The sequence below is a fragment of the Mus caroli genome, chromosome 3, assembly GCF_900094665.2.
Source record: "Mus caroli chromosome 3, CAROLI_EIJ_v1.1, whole genome shotgun sequence".
In the NCBI taxonomy this organism is placed as follows: domain Eukaryota; kingdom Metazoa; phylum Chordata; class Mammalia; order Rodentia; family Muridae; genus Mus; species Mus caroli.
The window spans coordinates 22,681,946-22,704,820 of NC_034572.1; the positions used below are offsets into that span (position 1 = coordinate 22,681,946).

At 42.5% G+C, this 22,875-nt stretch overlaps 1 protein-coding gene across 8 annotated transcripts in view; it reads right to left on the reverse strand.

The window, feature by feature from the left end:
• The window catches only part of Fndc3b (fibronectin type III domain containing 3B), a 294,093-nt gene that overhangs the window by 123,579 nt on the left and 147,639 nt on the right, over positions 1–22,875 (reverse strand). For all 8 annotated transcript variants that reach the window (XM_029475085.1, XM_029475079.1, XM_021157455.2 and 5 more), the window contains exons 4-5: positions 15,576–15,652; positions 1,671–1,914 (exon numbers count right to left, since the gene is read on the reverse strand). In XM_029475085.1, coding sequence (XP_029330945.1) covers positions 1,671–1,914; positions 15,576–15,652 — 321 coding nt within the window. The remainder of the gene's footprint in view (positions 1–1,670; positions 1,915–15,575; positions 15,653–22,875) is intronic.

A 22,875-nucleotide genomic window follows, 5' to 3' on the forward strand; every position in this document is an offset into this window, starting at 1 on the left:
TACTTTGAAGCTAAAATGGTACTTTCATTATTTCTGTGTTACTGGATCAATGTTCTTTAATAAATTAGATAAAAGGACACTGTGAAATGAAGAGTGAGCAATGCTGATTTAACTATAACTGTGGTTTGAATCATAATTTTACCTACGATTATGAAGGCCATCACTTGCACAAGAGTGCAGTTTAGAGAACAGCTGCTACATTAGGCACACCAGGGAGCATCATCAGATGGAAAACCAGGAGCCCGAACTAAAGAGTCAGGGCAGTCACAGCCAACCAGTCCTCTGACAACCTCTCCAGTATTTAATATGGATTGTGATGAAGCCCTAAATACATTTTCACAAATTAATTAACTAACAGAGGCACAAGCCCATAATCTTAACACTTGGCAGGCTGAGGCAGGAGATTGCTATGAGTTTAAGATGAATCTGGGCTCCAGAGTGGGACCATTTCTTTACAAAAACCAAGTTTTGTTTTTCTGTTTGTTTTTGCTGTTTTGTTTTTGTTTTTCGAGACAGGGTTTCTCTGTGTAGCCCCTGGCTGTCCTGGAACTCACTTTGTAGACTAGGCTGGACTCAATATTCAGAAATCTGCCTGCCTCTGCCTCCCAAATGCTGGGACTAAAGGCGTGCGCCACTACCGCCTGGTCATTTTTTTTTTTTTTTTCCTAAATGTCTTCATACCAGGCTTGATTCTTTGGTTTATGTCATGGCTAGAGATATTTTACTTCATGTTTGCTCTGACCTTTCTAACCCTTTTATGAAGCATGTTAAATTCTCTGACTACCAAAACAAAACAAAATAACCAAAATGTATTCCTATGTTACAATAGATTGTATCTTTTAAAACATTCTTTCCAGATTTCTCTTCTGTTAATAATAAGGAAAAAAAAAAAAAGATCACTTGAGATGAAGAGAAAGGAGAAATGGGTAAGAGAAGTGGTGCTGCAGCAAAAGAACCTGGGGGGCGGGGAGGGAAGGAGGGGGAGCGAAGGAGGAGGGGGACCCGCTGAAGAACTTCAGAGGAGTCTAAGAGGAACTCCTCTGAACAATATCCTCAATGCTTGAAGCACTGAAAGCTCCATTTGGGAGTGAGGAGAGCCTTCTGCAAAGCCGAGAGCTGAAATCTAGCCACACCAAGGTCAGAACTCTCAGACACAATGCAGGGAACTCCGAGACTCTCTTCCTTTCAAGGTAAGTTTCTATCAACCAGTGACACTGGGGCTAAAGTCATGGCTGGTCTCAAAGGACACAGCTGCAGGAGAGCCATGTCAACAGCAAGACAATCATTGAGCTCTGCCAAGATGGATCTTTTGGAAAATCCAAAGGATATTGAGACTTCATAGTCTTCTAACATTTGGAACAGGGCACGAATCATTTCAATTTCCCCTTTCCTGGCAGACAGTGATGGTGCCAAAGAAATACCAGGCCCCAGCTCTGCCTCAGGCCAGTGTTACATAAACACACATCAACAACTGCCTCACTTCTGAAACAAAGATGACCTGTTGCACTCCTTGCTCCTGGTGAGGTGGAAGCAAGACAGAGCTGTGACCCACCACAAACTAAAGGGATTCCCATGAGGAGGAATCCAAGACAAGGAAACTAGGAATTCTCAGGAGTTCTTAGAGTGTGGCTGGTTTGAACAAATCTCCATGCCAGCTGGAACCTACTTACCTGGCTCGCTATATATTGTGGGAGGAAGGTGAGGCTGGGGGAAAAACTGGGGTGGCATATCTCCAGGCACGGTGACAGGCGGGTAGTAGGCGGTGTGCGAGTTCTGGATGAAGTGTGGATGGTGGGTCAGATAAGGGGGCAGGTGATGGGTTGGAGACATGGCTGAGGGATAGCTCGGTGGGTAGCACTCAGGAGACTGCGGTGTGACCACCACCCGGCGGACTCCGGTGCTGTCTTCAATTACCTAGGGAAGAAAGCAAAAGGATTGGATGCAATAATACTATTAACAAGCACACCCACGGATGTGAAAGGATCACTAACTCTCCTGTTTCTTACACAAAGCAATTAGTGACTTCCATTTATTTGAGCGATTCTTACCCCATGAAACATTTTAGAAATTATCTTGCTAATAAATCTTGCATTTGTCATAAAAATTTTTACAGTGATAACAATTTTACTGGACAAGTAAATTGAATGTGTGTTTAAAACTGATGGTAGGTGCAGCTTTGTATAGAATCGTAAGATGAATGGTTTTACAGAAGAGAATCTACGGGTCAATGCTTCCAGGGCTCGGCTTCTTGACCTATGTGACAACATTTGCTCTATCTCTGCTTTAGTCATTGAAATTACGAACACAGGGAACATGGATGTCAAAAGCCACCGACGTACACTAAAATAGTATTTACATGGACTAAGGAGGTGGACACAATGAAGGGATTCTGACCAATGGAAAATTGAGCAATCTCAAGGCGAGAGAGTCAACTTTGTACCTAACTGTCCAGCTTTCAGCCAAGAACCCTGGCACAGATGATGACAGGCAGGACCCCACAGCCCAGTCGGCCGCTCATCTGAGCTGTCCTCAACACTGAGCAGTCCTGCACTAGCACAGAGCAGTGCGCCAGGCAATGCCTCCTGGCCAGTCCTGTACCCACTGCACCCAGATCAGTCGACACAACTCGAGCAAGGCACAGTCCCTACAGCAGACGGCACAGTGAGAAAGCAAAGCTATGAGATGATGCAAAAAGAGAGAGCATGAAATGACTACAGAAACAGCTATAGGGGCTTCAAAGAACTGCGGTGCCCAAACAGCTGCTGGAACAGACTCTAGGTCAGGCCTGTGCAGAAGAAGACAGCAGAATCCACTCAGGAAGCTGAGGGGAAAGCTCAGAGGTAGAGAAAGCGACCTGACAAGACATACACATGCATGCACGCTCATGTGCACAACATTAAACTGGGAATCCAGGAACAGGCTCACTGAAACTTGGTCGAATCAATTATTGAAGACAATGAGGAACATGTTCTGACAGGCTGTATTTATGGTTTCTTTTTCTTTTTAATGCTTGAAATAGAATCTGTATATTCAAATAGGTTTTTTTCCATTGCATTTCAGGAGGTTGATAACAAAACAAAATAATTTTATTGTCTCTAAGAATAGAAACATATCCTATGCTTAGTTTCATGGAAAACAAAAGAAGGGGAAAAAAACAGTCTTGCTAAAGCCAAACTGGCAAGTCTAAAAGTATTTAGTCCATAGTTTAGTGATTTTGACTTGCATTAACAGCCATTGGTTGGTCTTCATGTTAAGACAACAGGAGGCTGGAGAGATGGCTCAGCAGTTAAGAGCATCTGCTGCTCTTCCAAATAGTCCAGCTTGAGCTCCCCATACCTACGTGGCAGCTCACAGCATCCCAGCTCACCAGCCCCAGGGATTCGGTGCTGTCTTTGGACCCTGCAGGCACTTACACTCATATACTGCACATAAACACACACAGGCACACACATACGCATAAAAATTAACATAGCTAGAGAAAGCACCCAAGGAGCTGAAGGGATCTGCAACCCTATAGGTGGAACAACAATATGAACTAACCAGCATCCCCCAGAGCTCGTGTCTCTAGCTGCATATGTATCAGAAGATGGCCTAGTCGGCCATCATTGGGAAGAGAGGCCTTTTGGTCTTGCAAACTTTATATGCCTCAGTACAGGGGAATGCCAGGGCCAAGAAGTGGGAGTGGGTGGGTAGGGGAGCAGGGCGGGGTGTGGGTGGGTATAGGGGTCTTTTGGGATAGCATTTGAAATGTAAATAAAGAAAATATCTAATAAAAAATTGGAAAAAATTAATATAAAATGCTCTACTGTGCAAAATTTCATTAAACTCAACATTCACTCCTTGAAATTAAGGCTCTGAATCATTCTCTCTCTGAGAGCTCCGAGCAGCCTTCCCTGTCCTTACTGCTCTGAATAAAGGTTGGCCCTGCTGGTGTGTGGCCCGCTAGCCATTTTAAGCTACTCAGGCACATGCAGCAGGTATTTACAAATCCATGCACAGCAGTGCTGAAAGCAGGGACAGACAGACAGCATCTCCTCCTCTGCCAAAACATGTACAGATAGGCTTCTAGCACACACTTCATACAACTGCAGTATCAATGTTGTGGATGCTTCTTAGTAGTGAGCAAACGCCGGCTACCCGTGTTCTCTTCCCCTCGCTATCCTCCACATGAGCAAACGCCAGCTACCAGCGTTCTCTTCCCCTCGCTATCCTCCACGTGCTCCGTTTTCCTAAGACATTCATTCAGTCTTCAAGGTTCAAAAAGCAAAGAGTTTCCTGGAAGCTCTACTTTTCCTCCAGGTGTAGCTATGTGGACCTGAATGGAGCTCTCTATAGTGAAGGCTGTAACAAAAATAATTTATTCTCATGATCTTATTTCTGGCTTGCTATGAGGCATGTTATTATTATTATTTAAAAAACAAAAACCAAAAAACTTCGGGGCTGGAGAGATTGCTCAGTGGTTAAGAGCACTGTCTGCTCTTCCAAAGGTCCTAAGTTCAATTTCCAGCAACCACATGGTGGCTCACAACCATCTGTAATGGGATCTGATGCCCTCCTCTGGTGTATCTAGAAACAGCTACAGTGTACTCATATAAATAAAATAAATCTTAAAAAAAAAAAAAAACCAAACTTCATCAAAAACCTCTAACACAGAAAATTCCACTGGGAGAAAATAACAGATACACAGAACTGAAAAGCTGTCTTCTTACTACTATTATGAGAACAGCTGTCCTTAAATAGTTGTTCCTAAAAAATTAACAAAATAAATTTACTCTAAAGAATAAATTACCTTTATATACACATATCAGGTTCTAGGAAAAAAAAAAAGTAAGTAGCGTTATATAGTCACAAACTGATGCACATATTAAAACTGCCTAAAGCCCTGTTCTAATTATCCTGAATTATTCTCTGGTAGTTGTGAAAGATATTTACATGCACATACATTATAAGATACTTTATGCAAACCAAACCTGTCTTTCATCCTCCCAAAATGAAGTATTAATGCTAAAGTAAGTATAAAAAAAACCAAAAACACATGATAATTTGACTACTTAATAACATAAATTATAGAATATTTTACTTATCAAATCAATTATGAACTCTACCTAAGGAAACAATTCTCAGATTTGCCTGAAGAAGGTTGAGAAACTTAGTAAGAATACAACTTCAGAAATGGTGGTAATAATATTCTTTAATAAAAGTAATTCATATATATATCTATATTTCTTCTATATATATTAGAAGAAATCAAACATCTGAGAGAATTCAGGACAAAATTCCCAAGGCAAGAAAATATGCCTTCAATCTCCATAGATAACTACTGGAAAAAAATCAAATTCATTTCCTTTTGGGGTAAATAGAATTATGGCAATGTCCGGAGGCAGACAAATCACATATTCAACTCAACAGTGACTTCCTGACACAGCACTGAATATGCAAAGGCGAGGGGGAAACCAGCCTGGGTGCTAGTAAGTGCTGTTACAAAACTCCACATAGGAAGACTTCACAAGTTGGAACAAAGAATGCTAAGTCCAAATTTATCCTTGACTCTGGGCTCAACAGCAGTGCCATTCACATGTATCCAGAGAAGCAAGGAACTCTGGGAAAGGGGGTTATGCTCCCAGATGGTCACCTACTGTGAGCTGCATTATGCACCTAACCAAAGCCCATCTCAAGTTTCTATGCTGAAGTGCTAAAGTCCAAGGCTTCAAAATATATGTGCAGGTAGGCTGTGACACAGTGACAAGTCAAGAGGCAGACCTTGTGACATGACCTAGGGAATGCACTCATTCAGAGGGCAAAAGCAGAAGCCTTGGAAGACATCCTGCCATCTTGGCCCTTGGACTTTAGCCTCCAGAACTGTACATTATGTTACACAAGCCATATAATTATGGTATTTTGGGGTAGGGCAGCCTTTTAGTAAGCTAACACGGCATCTAGAGGGGTCCTGCAGCAGGAGGATTAAATTCAAGTTACCTCAAGTCTATAAGGCTTCCCTGCTGTGAAAAACAGAATGAAGGAAAGCAAATTCATTCATCCTTAAAAGCAGCCGCCCTTTTCCTCAGGCCACAGAAGAAGGCTAGCTTGATGGGCAACACCATCCAGATCTGACCATCATGGTTTACTTACATTTCCATGAAGCACTCCAGATAAGCATTCTCTTTCAAGAGAAAGGACACTTAAACTATGTGCGTGTTTTCTGAGACTCATTCTAACTCTGGGGACCGATCTGATTTTTATCCTGAATGTTCTGTGTGTGGGTGAGCTCTCTTGGTTTCCCTCAACGCCTTGACATACCTGACTGGTGAGGAACTGTGCGCTCCTTACCAGTCGGGCCTCAGCTCTTCCCCATGCTGACTAGCTGTTAGTGCCCCATTCCCTGCCTTCAGAGAAGGAGCTAGGGAAGAACTAGAGAGCCAGGCAAGTGCATCACCTTCTAGGTGCAGTGTGTGCTTGCTTGCTATTCTATGCCACAAAGGCCAAGTTACCAGTGTGGGTGCAGTACGTTAACTAGGAGAGCCTGGGTCCTAGTTATACGGGTGCTTGAATGCATATGACCAAAACGAACCATGAAAAAGGTAAAAACACCACCACCATCATCATCATCATCATCCAGGATAGCCCAAAGACAATAGTGAAGGGTTAAAATCAATTCCCAACTCAACCTGGCTGTCACTTTTCAATTCCCTGTCCACCAGAGAACTGGACTTGAGCCGAGTTAGACAAAGGGAGACTGAACACAGAGTGTGGTTCACTGTGGCTCATGAGGTTACCAAGCTGGGATTTTCACGACGGTCAGTACATCACTGCGTCATGAATGGTTACACAGAAATCATGTAGGCTGAGACGTCAATATGAAACAGACAACCACTGAAGGTTAGGACACACATGCTATGAAGAGACATTAAAGGCATCAGGATATGGCTAATATTTATTGATGACCTGCATTTGCTGTGCTTTAGTATCCTCAACCTAAAAGGAACCAGGACACCTTTAGTCCCCGTAACATAGCATGACATATCCCATTAGGAAAACCTTGTCACCAACCACCTTTACCCATGTCCATGATTTCACTAAGCCAACAATCCTGAGGCATACAGTGACAGCAAGCCCACTGTACAAAGAAGAGAGTGTTGACGGAATCCAAGAGAGCTCACCCAAACCCAGAACTTTCAGCAATAACAATTTGATCTGAGAGTTAGAATGGGTATACACGCATACTTTAAGTGTCTTTTGTCTTAAAGGAGAATGCTTAGCTGGAATGCTCGGTGGAAATGTGAATAAACTCCTTTGTTCCCAAATACTTTCCTTCTACTCCCACCAACCTGCAAAGGTACGAGAATAAGGAGCAGCTTGAAGGGCACGAGGCAGAAAAAAACAAAAAAACCCAAAGCCTGCTACATGGTAAGGCATGATCCAGGAAGTGGGCACAGCACAAATATCGATACAGCATGGCCTACCCACAGCCAGACTGAGGTAAGCAAGGAACACTGAGAAGTAGACACAGATACCTGGGACAAAGATAATGGCAATGTCTTCTACAATGTGTGTATCAATTTATAATTTATAGAGTGCTCGGAATAGAACCCAACTCACACTAATAATCACATGACCACAGTCCAATGTTCATACACGCCTGTGACATGACAGGCACCTTTCAGAGAACTAGGTACCACCTCACAGATAACAGTAGCAGAGGTGCCCCATCTCTCTGGAGCTTCAGTGTTATACAGTGATGACAAGTTCAAACAAGAGACACATCCAAATAAATAATTGGCTGGCACAGGGCTCTACCTGGGTCTGTGTTCTCCTGCTGATCCTTGATGCCAAGGTCGCAGAAAAGAAAAAAAATTAGAGAGAGAAATGCTGGGCAGGCAGATGGCGGGAAGGCACAGACAGAAGAAAACTGCACAAGGAGCCATTTGGGGCACACTCCTTCAGTTCTGTCATTGTTCCTCATACAAAGAAAAGTGAAATAGTCACAAATACACTAGTAATAGAGAATGAATATACCCACAGGTTCTTCCCTCTTCCAGGCACTCAGAATATTTACTACGGAAGTTTCTTCAGCAGACTTAAAGAACCCAAGGCTTAAAGAGCCCAATTTTCTTATGAGTAGCAGCCAAGTAGGCCCAACTCTCAACTGGTCTGGGTAGAGGGCAAGCCTACACTCCCTTCTGCTCATGGCTTTCACAATGCTAAAGGTGGAAAAAGCAGCATTTCCTCCATCTAGACTTCAGTTATAAAAAGGGAGGCAGCCAGTGCTGATGCTCAGATATAAGCTCATTAGTCTGTGACTTTACCTAATCAGCCCATGGCTTCTCCAGAGGGGCTCCTCCTGATTGCTGGGCAACTGCGGAGAATAATCAAATCATGTTCTAACGAAGTGTATTACATTTCCTTATTTGTGTGTATTTGTGTGCATGCATGCATGCATGCATGTGAGCCCATGTACCACAGTGTATATGTAGATACTAGAGGATAACTTAGCAGACTTTACAGTCTCCTTCCATCAGCCAAGGCTGTCAGGCTTGATGGAAAACATGTTACCCACCAGCCACCTTTGCTGGATCACAAATCAAATTTAAATGCACTTATCAATCTATTTTTTCTCTTTCTCCATGCCAAGGGGTATATAATTTCAATGAGTACTGATTTAGTGGCTAATGCCGTCAAAGGATGGCTAGAGGTATGAAATAAGCAGCTATTCTTCTTGACCAATTTCTTTATTACAGCAGTCAACTTGGAGAAAGAAGACTGGTTTCCCAAATGGCAAACACCTACTTGGACTGTCAACTCTCTCCATATGCTTTTCAGATCTTTGGGTCAATATGAAGTATTCCTACAACACTTGAACAAGCCATTATAAGTTAGTTTGAAATGTGGAAACTAAGGCTCAGGGCATCTGCTTAAGACATCTTTACTCATAAATTATCTGGAAAGCTAACGATGGAGGGGAAGGAACCACGAACCACAGCCAACATACAATGAAAATAACACTGAGCCAGGTGATTCCTGCCAGACACTCCGGATTTACCAGAGCAGTCTTTTTCATCCTGATGCCTATACTAAATGCCACAATTTCTACCACATCAAGTAGGCATTTACGTACTCAGCAAAGAAAGTGGACAAGTTACATGAGAAGTGATCACAAATCTGATGGAGGCCTCCACTGAAGCCCCATTATTTCTAAGTGTACCACAAGATCCTGCCTAACACAATTTCTACCCTCTCCATCAACGGCTCTCAAGCTTTCTAATACAGTGACGCATGGTGACTCCCAACCATAAAGTTATTCTCATTGCATAATTTTGATAGTGTTGTGAATCATAATGTAAATATCTGTGTTTTCCAATGATCTCAGGAGACCCCTGAGAAAGGATCATTCAATACACCCCACAAAAAGGGGGGTGCAACCGATGGGTTGAGACCCACTGCCCTGGATGTTTTAGGTTATAGAGGTGGAAGCTGTGACTGCAAACGGAGTGAGTTCCCTCTGTAATGCCCTCTCCTGATTACCAGCTTGGAAGAGCCGCCATGGAAACAAGGCGCTGGCAAGTCTGTGGGGCACTTTCTATATCCCATTACCTCAGGTAGGAAGACCCACCCTCAGTGTGGCTGGACTCCCAGGCTGTACAGGAGAGCTGATAGCAGCATCAACCTCTTCCTCCTTTCTGACTGTGGTTGCAATGTGACAGCGACTCCACTTTCCTGCCTTCTTGCCTCCCCTGCTATGGAAGACTCTTGCTTTTGTCGAATACTTTGTCAGAACAAAAAGGAAAATAATGAACACATTTGTTTTCTAAAAGTTGAGTGCTTTTTCTCAAGTTGAGAATGTCAGGTAAATTTTTTTCTCAAATCTTTCTCAACCCATAGTCAACCAAACTTAAAGCAACACACACACACACACACACACACAATTGTGTGAAGTCCTGCTTTATCAAGTGCAATGACCAGATCCCAGCTGCTCAGTCCAAGTACTTGTGTCCCTGGGGCAGACTTTCTCACCTAAGGACAGCCCTCCGACCGCTGCCTCTCGCTGCCCATAGGTCTATCCTTCTCTAAGGCAATCTTCACATGACTGGCACAAGCATCTTATGCAAGTACTTCCTGAATGTATCAGTTTGTCTTTTGAAGGCTTTTGCTTCTCAATATCAACACTCTTTACTGCTATAGTTCAAGACGTGTGACACGGGCTGCAGAGATGGCTCAGCAGTTAAGAGCATTGACTGCTCTTCCAAAGGTCCAGAGTTCAAATCCCAGCAACCACATGGTGGCTCACAACGATGCGCAATGAGATCTGTTGCCCTCTTCTGGTTTGTTTGAAGACAGCTAGGGTACTTGGATATAATAATAAATTAATCTTTAAAAAAATGTGCAACACATCTTTAATCATCTACTTTGCCTTGTTCTTTATGTTTCTTATACCAACAGGTCATCCACAGACCACCATTCACACACAAGTATCAGGCACACTGTACACCAACACTTGCTTGGCAGTGCAGGCGGGTCTCCAGCAAGACAGGCTCTGTCACTGACTTCCAGACTATGGGCAAAGGAAAAGAATCTGGTATGTCAGAATGGAGAAAAGTACAGCCATAACTATACAAACGGGTGCGTTGTCCCAGAAACTCCCACCAAAAGCACCAAGAGGTGAAGCATTTCCCCAGCTACAGTTATGATTTGCCTTTTTCTTAGCTGCAGTCAATTTATCCCACCTCCCTTCTCTCCTGTAACAGCTTTGTTCAATATGATTTACACAGCAGAAAGTCCATCCTTTGAAAATGTCTGACAGTAGGATTTTGCCACAGTCATAGGCTTGACTGCCATCACCACTATGTACTTTCTGATTATCCAAACACACACTGCCACCACCCATGAGGCAAGCAGTTAGTCACTCCTCATGACTCCACCCCCAGCCCCTGGCAATCACTAGGTGTCTGTGGGTTTGCTAACTATAGATGTTTCACATAAACAAGATGACACACTATGCAGCTCTTGTGCCGAGCTTATTTCCAATGAGGACACGGTTTTCAATATTTAGCTGGGTGTTTTAATAGAATACCGGTTCATTATCATGGCTGAGTGGATCTATCATATTATGGTCACCTATCCATTCACAAGCCATCAGACATGTGGGTTGTTCCCACCTTGAAGTCATTGTGATTGGTTGTTATGGACACTTGTGTGCATGTGTTTGTATAGTCTCTTTCTGCCTACACATCTAAGGATGCTGCTGCTGCTGGGTCATATGGGAGGTACCCCTGTTTGACCATTTGAGACCGCTGTCCAGAGTGGGCGACTTCTCTGACACTACCTTATACAGTATATGACCCCCCCACACACACACATGTTTCATCATCCTTAGTAATTCTTACGTTATCTCTTTTTTTCCTGAGGTGTAGCCATCTCAGAGTGTGCAATACATGCCGAATACCTTTTCTAGTCTTTGCTGGCTATGTGTACCTCCACAATGGAGAATGTCTAATCCCTTAGTCTTTTTGTTTGGTTTCATTCATTGGTTGTTTTGCAGTGCTGGATAGGAATTGAGGGCCTTAGCTGTGTACAGCAAATACTGGAACACATACAAGTTCCATTTGTGAACAGATAGAATTGTCTTTGCTCATTTCGCTGTTCAGGCTGTTGTAGCTAAGAATCCGTCTTACACAGTAAGTTCAGGAAAGTCTACTTCCAAAATCTTACAATTTTAGTTTTCACTTCTGCTCCCAATCCATTCTAAGTATATGTTTGTGTAGGATGTGAGGTGAAGGTTCAATGTCATTAATTTTAAAGGTGTGAAGATCTAGTTATCCCAGCTCCAATGGCAGCATGACTTTTTGCCTTGGCTGGATTATCTTAGGGTTCCCTTCTTTCTTACACACACACACACACACACACATATACATACATATATATACTTATACTGTTTCAATCCTTGCAAATATAGACCACTCTGATTTTGCTGTTTTCCAAGTATCATATATTCTATTCCTCTACCTGAACCTCTCTCATGTCATTATATATCACATAACAGATGAGATGTGTTCTGAGAAATGCATCGTTAGGTAAGCCCACCATATGCACACCACTGAAGGTACTTACAAAGACTGAGACAACTACAAAACCACTGTTGTATCCACTCTATGGGATTATCATCATACATGAAGTCTGTCACCAACTAAAACATTATGTGATGTGCATCTTACTAAGCTTCCTCCCCCTGTCCCAAATTCTGTTTATACATCATTAAAAATCCTCTTCTATGCCAGCCAATATCCCATGTGTTAATATATATATATATATATATATAAAAACACATGAAGTAATGATAGCTCTTGGGGATATATGAAATGTATTACATTCTATGACAGAGACAGGATAAAGGTCTCTTTTGTATTGAAAGAACAGAATGGCTATTCTGGTTAGCAGTTCTTAAAGGATTACCTCCACCAGGAGGGCCACTGGGCCAGAAAGAGTGGCTGAACTGCTGGACAAATAATAGCTCTGAGCATTTCAGTCCGCAAAACAATGAGCACAAATACACACCATTAAGAAAAGTTATTATCTAGAAGCAAATGTTTACCATGCTGAAATGTGGTTGACAGAGCACCACTCGAAGGTGAGCAAGACTGAGGGACAGTGGCCTCGAGACCTGCCCACGTGTGCTTCAGCACTGGACATGAAAACAGAACCGACCAGTTACAAGCATTCCTGACAAAACCAATCCTGCCGAAGTGGGATTTCTCTTGGTTTTAAATGTTATGTTTCTTTTGGTGCTGGCTAGTGTTATGCCACCTTGACACATGAACTAGAGTTATCTGCAAGGAGGAAACCTCAGTTAAGGAAATGCTGCCTCCATAAGATCTAGCTGTAGGGCATTTTCTTAATTAGTGATCATGGGTGAGGGCCCGACCCATGGTGGTGTTATCCTTGGGCTGGTGGTCCTGGGTTCTATAAAAGAGGCTGAGCAAACCATGAGGAGCAAGCCAGTAAGCAGCACCCCTCCATGGCCTCTGCATCAGCTCCTGCCTCTGGGATCCAGCTCAGTTTGAGTTCCTGTCCTGACTTCTTTCAGTGATCAACACTGACCTGGAAGTAGAACTCAGCTGAACCCTTTCCTCCCCAGCTTGTTTCGGGTCATGGTGTTTTACTACAGCAATCGAACCCTAACTAGGCACTTTCTTCCCACAACTTTATGACAACTACACTTGTTGCTCCTTAGATCTCTTGGTTATGACAAGTTTCCCCAGATGTTTTTTCACTGGGCTCCACCCTTGTTCCCTTGAAGTGTGGACTTTACCCAGCCCAAGAAAACACACATGCATTCTACTGCCTAAGTTCAATGTTTTTTATATTAACAACTTGTTTTTCTCAGACACTTCACCGTGATATTTTGTTAATGATACAACCTATTGCTGAAGGTTAATAAATGCTCAGGCTGCCTGTGCCCTAAAGCCACCTGGAACAGAGCTTCAAGCTGAGGAAATGCTCAGTGTCAAAGGTCCTGCCCTTGCTGGTTTAACCTCTCAGCCCTCCAGTTGTCTATCAAACACGGGTAGTCACAAGCCCCCAGGCTGCTTGCTCCTCTTCCTTTTCCATGCTACAGCCCAATCACGTCTTCATTTGTACTGTGTGCCTCCAGATCTTCTAGCACTTTCTAGCAGGACTGTCAACTGGGAAGGACTGACAGTGCTTCCTTCAGTCGAGAGTTTACAGTCCCCCTTACCATCTCCATTTTAATTTTAATGAAAGTTTTTCAGAACCAGAAATATTGTAAGGGAGAAAACTCCTTTTTTTTCTTCCGTCCCAGGATTCACAATAAATGCTCTGCATTTACTGTAACAACAGGGAACCCACCAGCAAGAAAAGGTACACATTTAAGCACAGCTTCTCTCCCATTAGAGTGTCCAACTTTAACTACTATTCCATAATGGCCTTTAGCATAAAGCCCAGTGTTATTTTTGCCATCATAATGGTGAGAACCTTACTGTGTTCAATGGAACGAAACACTTTCTCACACTAGATGAGTGGGGGCCGAATAGAAACCTGACATTCCTTGTTCCTCTCTATTAACTGACTAATGACATGAGTGCCATCCAGGACCCCACCTCCCATCCCCCTCCCCACACCTGTTTTGGCCTCTAGTGATTGTTGTACAAAGACTTGTGTAAAACAAGTCACTTATTTACAACAGCTGGAAAACTGGCCAAAAATCTGGCAACTCAAAAAACATTAAGTTGGCTCCCATGAAAATAAGAGTGGAAAAAAGATGAAATTATAGTGTTTGTGGTATGCTTTGCATGGTGAAGAAATAGCTCTGTTTTTCACATCAAAGGAAGATAAATCTTAGTTGGTTCTTGCCTGAGCTTCAACTATTTTCCTAAGTAGGTGTCATTTTTTTTCTAAAAACAAACAAACAAACAAACAAAACCAAACAGCCCACACCAACTCCCCCCCAAATATTAATAATGGAAAATTACTGATTTTTAAGTATTTTTAATGTATACGTAGAGGTGCCAAGAAAAAAATTTAAATGAGGGGGGTAATGTAGGACTGTACCTCAGTAGGACCCAAAAATTAGTAACAGTGATTCTCATCTCTAAGTTGTGGCTATTTTCCTTTCTGAAGTTTTCTCCCTATTTTCCCAGTGTATATATGATGTTCTTACAGTTGGAGGACACCCAGCAAATGAGGGAAGAAGAAAGCTGTTTAACTAGTAAGAATCCCTGGGTTAGTAGGACCGGCTGAGCCCTGGGCTCAAAGGATCCCATCCACTAGATCTCAGGAAAGTCTACTCCTAACATTTTCTCCTTTAAAACCTTTTCCTTGAGCTAGGTATGGAAATGGATGAGTATAACCCAGCATTCAAGAGATGGAGGCAAGAAGGGGCATTCAAGACCATCCTGGTTAAAAAGTGAGTACAAATTCAACCTTGGCTACAGGGTATGTTCAGTGCCAACCTGAGATACGTGGGATATAGGACAGGTGGGAGGAGAATTCTGAAGCAGATGGTTCCATGAAGGAATTTCACACAGACAATAGGGAGGCAGCCTACCGGCCCTTCTGTCTTCCTCTCTCTAACTCTGGCACTTCAGGTTGTAAGGACTGGCAAGTGCCAAGCAGTACCATAAAAAGGAATTTCAGTTAACAAAATGTCTCCATCACATGGCCTACAGCATATGGAGGGTCAAGTTCCAATTCCTGACTGATGGAGGAGGCCCAGCTCAGGGTGGGAGGTACCATGCCCTATGCAGGCAGGCCTGGGATAAATAAGAAGGGTAGCTGCTCTGTAAGAGGAGAGCAAGCCAGTAACTAGCAGGCTTTCCTGGTTCTGCTCCAGTCCCTTCCTCGAGTTCCTGCTATGGCTTCAATCCATGATGGTCTACAGCTTTTAGGCTCCCAAAGATGTTTTGCTTGGTGTTTTTAATCAAGCCAACAGAAAGCAAACAAGGATACAATTCTAGCGTTAGTATAACTAAATTAACTCATAAAGGATGTTTGTTAAGCCTTGACATATATTTTGCTCAAACAATAACAGTGTACTAGTGAGTGGAGATGCCAGTCAAATGTCATACCTGTGAGATATAACCTGGAGGCACATGGATAGGAGGGATGGACCCATTGGGTGACATCATGGGAACTTCAGCAGGTCCTGAAAGATATAAGAGCAAAATATCAATAGATAGGACACACACACATATTATTCAATGTTCTTACTAGTTTTAACTATGCCTAGTTTCTCTTCAATAATTGCCACGACAGCCTGAAACCATGGCTGGCGTAATTTCCTGGCCATGCAACGCAAGGAAACAAACAAAACATACACAAAAGCAGCAACAACAAGGCTATAACCATCTCTATTAATACTTAACAACTCCCTAAGGCCACAAATTCCATGCACCAAACTATTCTTCTAAAGCCAACCTGATAGAATGGAACAAAAGCTTTTTCCCCCCTTCCTGACCGTAAAACATGTGTTAGAAAAGCTCAGATCTCTTCCTAACAAATACCAATTCTACTTTTTATTTTAAAAATGTATTATAATTAATATACATAAACAAAGTTTGAAGTAAACATTCTTCAGGTTCAAAAAGTCTTCAGAGGCTTTGGACTTAGGGTTTATGTGATTTTTATTTTCAATAACTCATTATAAACTACCATTAATGTGAAAGGTACAAAACCTTTTAAATGCCCCAAAATAGCTGGACTCAGTTATGCAGTCCTGTAATCCCAGTTAGCTGAGCAGCAAAGACTGGAAAGTCACAAGTTCAAGCCTGCTGGGGCATCTTTACAAAACCCTACTTCAAAATGAAAAGTTGGGGTGCTTTTAAAATTCTTGAGTATAGCTCAGTGGTGAAATACTTGTTTAATACATAGAAGATCCTAGATTTAATCCCCAGTATCAGAAATAAACAATAACAAAGTCCACCAGCTGCTTGGTTTGTCTCTCATTAAGCAGAGAGAAAGACAGATCAGCTTCTAAAATCAAGCATCATTATGAGTATTCATGCTAAGTTGATTTCTACTTTTCAAAGAAAACATTACACTAACAGGAGTTAATTCAATGAATGGTTCCTTGTTGTAGCTGTCTGCTCCCATCCCTTTTGGAGACAAGGTCTTGTGTAGCCCAGGCTAGTCTAGAACTCCCACCATGGCCAGTTTTATGTAATAATGGGGATCCTACAAGGGTGCTGTGCATGCTATTTAAGCATTCTATCAATGAATGCTAACCATATGATTAAGGCAAGTTAATGAGTGGCAAGGTTAACAGTTACCTAAGATGTAGTTTGGGTTAATATTTCATCACAAACTAATTGTCATACACCAAAAAGAGGTTGACATTCTTCCGAGGATCCTACAGTCCACCAATTTCCCTACAAGTGAAGTAAGAACTTACTTTCCCTGGCTAGCTCTCATGTGGAGCTAGCAACCCACCCCCAAATGTCAACCCAAAGGGATGGCTTTCACTGAGGTCAGCTTCCAGGCCCCAAACACTGTGTGGTTTGTTTGCTTTCTCCTGTTGGGAATTGTGCTGCCAGCAGTGAACACTGCTCTGCAGGAACAAAACCCAGATTCTGTCTCCTAAGTCACTGCATTTACAGGTAAGCACAATGCAGCTTTCACACCAAGGTGTTGTGACCATGACAGGAGAGGACACAGTAGGGTGGAAAGGACTGACATGAGCAGGTTTCTAAGTTACTAGGGAAAGAGCAGAGGGCAGGAAGGGTGCGGTACATAAAGGAAGGTTCCAGATGAGAGCTCACTGCAAGTTCAAGGATAACACATCTCGTCATGGAACTCTTTGAGCACTACACAAACCTAGGGGTCTCATGTGCCTGTAAGCAAAAGCAAACAGAGTGTGACATGCATCACCGCTCAGTGGTGGAGCACAACAGGGCTTTGCATTTTCAAGATCCTGAGTTTGATTTTTACCGTGTTCCTCTTACCAAAGCAATGGATGGTTCCATGACGCCAATTTATTTTTAAGTAGAATTGAAACTATATGTCAACCAATAAAGTGTTGGTTTCCAAGTTCATGTTCCACATCACCTTCAGCATCTTTAGTACAGCCACCAAAACATACAGGCATTTCCTTTATATCTTTATTTGAATTGATTCACGTAAGAAGAATTGTACTTGCTTTGAAATCCAAAAATCAATGCACTTGGCTTAACAGAACAGGAGCTGGGAGCATGTTCTCCCCCTGGTCTCGAACATCAGTGTGCCCTTGAATAACGAACTCATTTAGCCTCTCTGAGCCTCACTTCTCAACAGTTGTAAGTGGAAATAAAAATACCTACCGTAAACATTGAGTTCACGAACACCTGCAAGAGTAGCATGTGAAAAAAAAAAAGAGTAGCATGTGCCTAATGAGCACACATCTCGTCACTATTTACAAATGCTCTTGATAATTTAATACCTTCATTTTTATTTTATGTGTATAGATGTTTTGCCTCAGAATTATTATTAGGTCTGTGTATTATGTGTACCCAAGGAGGGCAGAAGAGAATCCAATCTATGACTGATCTATTACAGGTGGTTGTTAGCTACCATGAAGATAATCAGACTTGAACCCAGGTCCTCTGGAAGAACAGCCAGTGCTCTTAACTACTGAGCCACCTCTCCAGCCCCAGTACTCTCCTTGACTGCTATTTGTTGCATTCTCTTTTGTTATAATTACACTATATGGGATAAGTTTTTAAAATACCATGTGCTCTTATAATGTATAAGGCCAACTAGTGTATACCATATACTATTTACTTACTGGGCAATTTTTCCTTAACACACAAAATATCAAGTATTTCATAGTACAGGGAGTCAATGAAATTTGGCTTTTTAATTACCAAAGTGTATATCTAGCAAATAGTCTCTTAATCCCAAGTATGGTCCTAAAAACTGTTAAAGCCATTTGTGTAAAATGTTTTAGGGAGTGTAGGGCAAGCAAGTGATTTACAGCTAGAAACGTTTTCTTCCTGGCCTTGATTTCAGGACTTGCTAAATGACTCGCACATGCTTGGTTTCTTCCTCCTAGTGCCATAATCAAAGCCATTTCAGATACACTCTAAAGGCTTCTGAAAGTCAACTGTGCTGTGGAACCTCAAGGTTGCCCCAGAGCCAGTGGCTGTGTGAGCAAGCCACAGCCTTCCTTCCTCAGCAAGTCTCACAGTGAATGGCTTTGCCATCTCTGCCTGACCTGTGATTGAGAATGCTCTTCTTGCCCTCATCCTTCCCTAAGCAGCTAAAGATGCAGCTGTCTCTACTATTCTAATACATTCTCTCCAAAGGCCTTACAGCTTGTAGAACTGGAACCATAATGTTTATTGAGCCAAAACATTGAGTTAAAAACAAAATGATACTGGGGGGGGGGGAGCTGCTCAATCCACCAATATTGCCAAAATTCAGAGGGGAGAAATGTCTCTCAAACAAATAGATTTGTTCCTTGCCTACACTGGGAAATCATTAACCTACGAGACCTCTCAAACATTTTGAAACAATATTGTAAACTTTCCAAAGTCTTGCTTAAATACACTGGTTATACACGGGTGCGTCTATGCAGACATGTAGAGGCATACACATAAATTAAGAGAGAAGCTTACATGAGACAGTGAGGCTTTTGTCTATTTGTAAGAACTACTATGTCTGGCTAGAGAGAGAACTACTTATGCAGTCAGATGAAAGCTGCCACATGTACAGCTTGTAGAACGAGAACGAGGATGTTTATTGAGTCAAGTCGCTACATTAAAAACAAAACCTTTGGGGAATCCGAAAGATTTCAGGGTTAGGCTGTGACTTCAATATCAAGAACTCCGTGTTCTCACTGAATATCAAATTGGTTTCTAACCACTATAGCATCTAACTGCACCAAAGGCTACATTATCTGGGAGTGCCAATGTCAACTATCGTTTACTAATCAATTTGCATTTACTGGTAGCAAACCTTGATCCAGAAAAGTAGAGAATGGCTTAACTATCCAATGGTATCAAAGGCTGAGGAAGACCCCATCTCCACTATTCCTTTAGGAGCCAGACTATCACAGAGAGCTCAAGAGCTCCCCTCCAAGGCTGAAGGCCAGTCTGGAACAGGCCCCCAATCCTTAGAACAACTGACTTAGAACAAGTGATGGAAGTAGCATTCGGGCTGTAAAACTCAGCATGTAGACAGCACCACCTGCTAAGCCAAAAATAAGGTCCTAGTCCACCAAAGTCCACAGTTCTGGGAAAGTCTCTAACCTTTTTGGCTTCTGTAGTTCTGCTTCTGACTAGCTGTTCTTGTTAACTGAAGAATGTCAACCCAAGACGTGAATTTTTGTGCTTTAAAAGCTCACCGTGAGAATGGCTCAAAGACCTAGTATGGGCCAGCCAGCTAATAAAGACTTTCTTTTGGCTTAAACCCAGGTCTGTTCAGTCTTCCCAGGTGAATGTCCTACAACACAGTCTGCCTTACCCACTGCTTCTTTCTTATGACTAGGCATCCAGCTCACAGGAGACTAGCTGCTGCTGCTGGACACTGTTCGGAAGCCTCAGCTCTAATGGAGTAAACACAGCTTCGCTGACTGGAGGGCAGTGTCCTACTGACACCAAGAAGCCTGAAAGTGAATGAATGGTAGGCCGTTCAAATTGGCCTCGTGTAAAAACAATTAGAAATAAATTACTTGTATTGTATAAGATTTGGCCATTTTAAGTTGAGTACACCAGTAAGCAGCAGCCCTCCATGGCCTCTGCATCACCTCCTGCCTCTAGGTTTCTGTCCTGCTTGAGTTCCTGTCCTGGCTCCCTTCAATGATGGACTGTCTCAAAAGAAAACAATCTAAGGATGCCAATGAGGCAAAAAGAATAAACTTCATCTTCTATGTGAGATCATATATAATCATTAACTCAAAACTAGGCATGGACCTAAATATATTCATTGAATATTAGACTACCAACATTCATGGAAGAAAGTAGACTTCGCCTTTGTGACACTCTCATTCGTTAAGAGTCAGACATGATACCACAAGTACAAAGAATAGAAGAAAACCTGCACTCTGTCAACATTAAAACCTTTGTGCATTAAAGGCATTACTAAGAAAATAAAACTACAGGATGAACAATGTGCAGATCCCATCTGATAAGAGACTTCTATCTAGAAACGAAAAATGCTTATACTTCAACAAAAAGAAATAAACCACCTAATTTAAAGATAGGTAATCTGTTGTGATCATAAAAAGAGAAAGAGCTATAAGAATATGTTCTGGCAGGGTGTAGGGGAAGGGGGTGCCTCAGCGGGATCATGCCAAGGCATCCCTTCCCACTGAGGGACCAGACACACACCAGTATAGTATAGAATAGAGCTTATTTAGGACATTGGGAGGGGAGTTAAGAGGGTAGCAGAGGCAGAGAAAGGCAGAGAGAAGGAGAGAGCAGAGAAATAGAGGCTGGCCATGACCATGTGGAGAGAGGGGGAAGGGAACAGGGAGAGAGGGGGAACAAGGGGGCAAGAGGCAAGGGAGAGAAGCAGGAGTAAGAGAGAGGGGAGGGGGCAAGCAGCCACTTTTATAGTGCCAGGCCTACCTGGCCTTTGCCAGATATCTGTGGGGGTAGAGTCCAGAGAGAATACCAACCAAATTGAATGGACATTTCTTAGAAGATCAAGAGAGTTATGAGCAGCCCTGAAAACAGTCAGGAGGGGATCCTAATCAAACCATAGTGGAGTGTGGCCCAGCAGCTATCCGGCCTAGGTATTTGTAAAGGTATTTGGGGTCGGAGTGTTATTCTGGGAGCATGAGGATGGGAGAAAGAAGGAGACAGAACTTTTACAGAGTCACGTCAGATGCTAGGCACTCAACATATCCCTTGGGTCCCAGCAAAATGAGGAAGGCAAACCGCTTTCTCCAATCTGTCATTTCTTTCCAAGATTCAAAGTTGACTTGAAGAATACAGTCCTATCCTTACAGAAGCCTGGGTTCAGATCTGGCCTAGGCTACTACAGTTACCTGAAGAGAGGAGCACCTGCTAATTTCAAGGGTTGCTCTAAGGAAGGGACGGTGGGGCACAGATCCAGCATCTTCAACAGCGCCACCAGAAACTGGCAACTCAGCAACTTTAACACTGCACTGAAGAGGTAGGAGAATTGCACAGCCAGATTCCTGCAGAATCACTGGGAGAGAGGCCAAGAGAGCAGGGAGCTTGTTTTGCCCTTCACAGGTTTTTCTCCGAAAAGTTCTATCATTTCACTGCAAAATTATAGCCTATTTTTAATGACAAATATATAAATAACAATTTAGGCAATAAGAAATGGAAAAGGAAGCAGAAGATGTTTTCCTTCTATTTACTATCTACCCCCATATCCCTAATCCTCCTCCCCCCCCTCTCTCTCTACACACACACACACACACACACACACACAATTTCTGTTTTCTTTCTCTAGTTTCTACCCAGTAGTTGCGTATACCTCACTTTCTCAGTGGGCTGGGGCAGATGGATGTCAAAGGACCAGTCCTCACTTTCTGGAAGCAGGTCTTCTGTACTAGACACTGGCTTTAGTACCAGAATTTCTAGTTGGCCCAAAAATTGCCCTTAAAAGCAAATGACCATAATAGCAGAGGAGGCGCACCCCTGAAGCAAACTGCTGCCAAGAACCAAAGCTGGGCTGGGCAGATGGACACTGCTGCACTGATACCCAGGGCATCAAGACCAGGCCACGGCCATCTTCTCATGTCAAAGACAAGGCTGGGGATCTGTCTGCCCTGTCAGCTTAAAATCTAAGTCTTCTTTCAAAGCACTCCTCGAAGAACTGAGTTTGCAAAACAAGTAGAAAGGCAACAAAAGACCAGGGATTAAAGCTGAAATTTCAACTTCTTTTAGTTTAAATAAACTTAAGACAGCTACCTAAATTATCCTATTATCAAGTGGCCTTAGACTTCAGTGTTTCAGAACAACCTACGCAGTTACTTTGTGAGTACATAGTGCTATAATATGTTGGTTAATATTTTATTGATTTCAATTCAATAAACATTCATTATGCAAGATGTGGAAAGAAATAAAAAGGCACCAGGGTTTCACAACTGATCCATAAAGACAACCAACTACCACGTAGGACTCAGCAGTTTTCTTTTTAGAGGCAAGTGGCTTTGCGGCTATATGTAGCAATTACTCTTATGATACTTGAGGAAATTTTAAACCTTCACACTGGCAGTGAACAGTAAAGGGATTGGTGAGCCATTTACTGCATGTACACTGTGCTAACACCAGTTTGAAAAAACTGGATTTAAATTCAGAACTATGGATACAAAGCTTTATGACCATCAAAGAGAGCAGGCCCCAGGCAGGGGCCAGTAATTGAATCTTAAACTCTAGTTTTACAACTCTTCTTGCTGCTTTGTTGAACTCAACACTT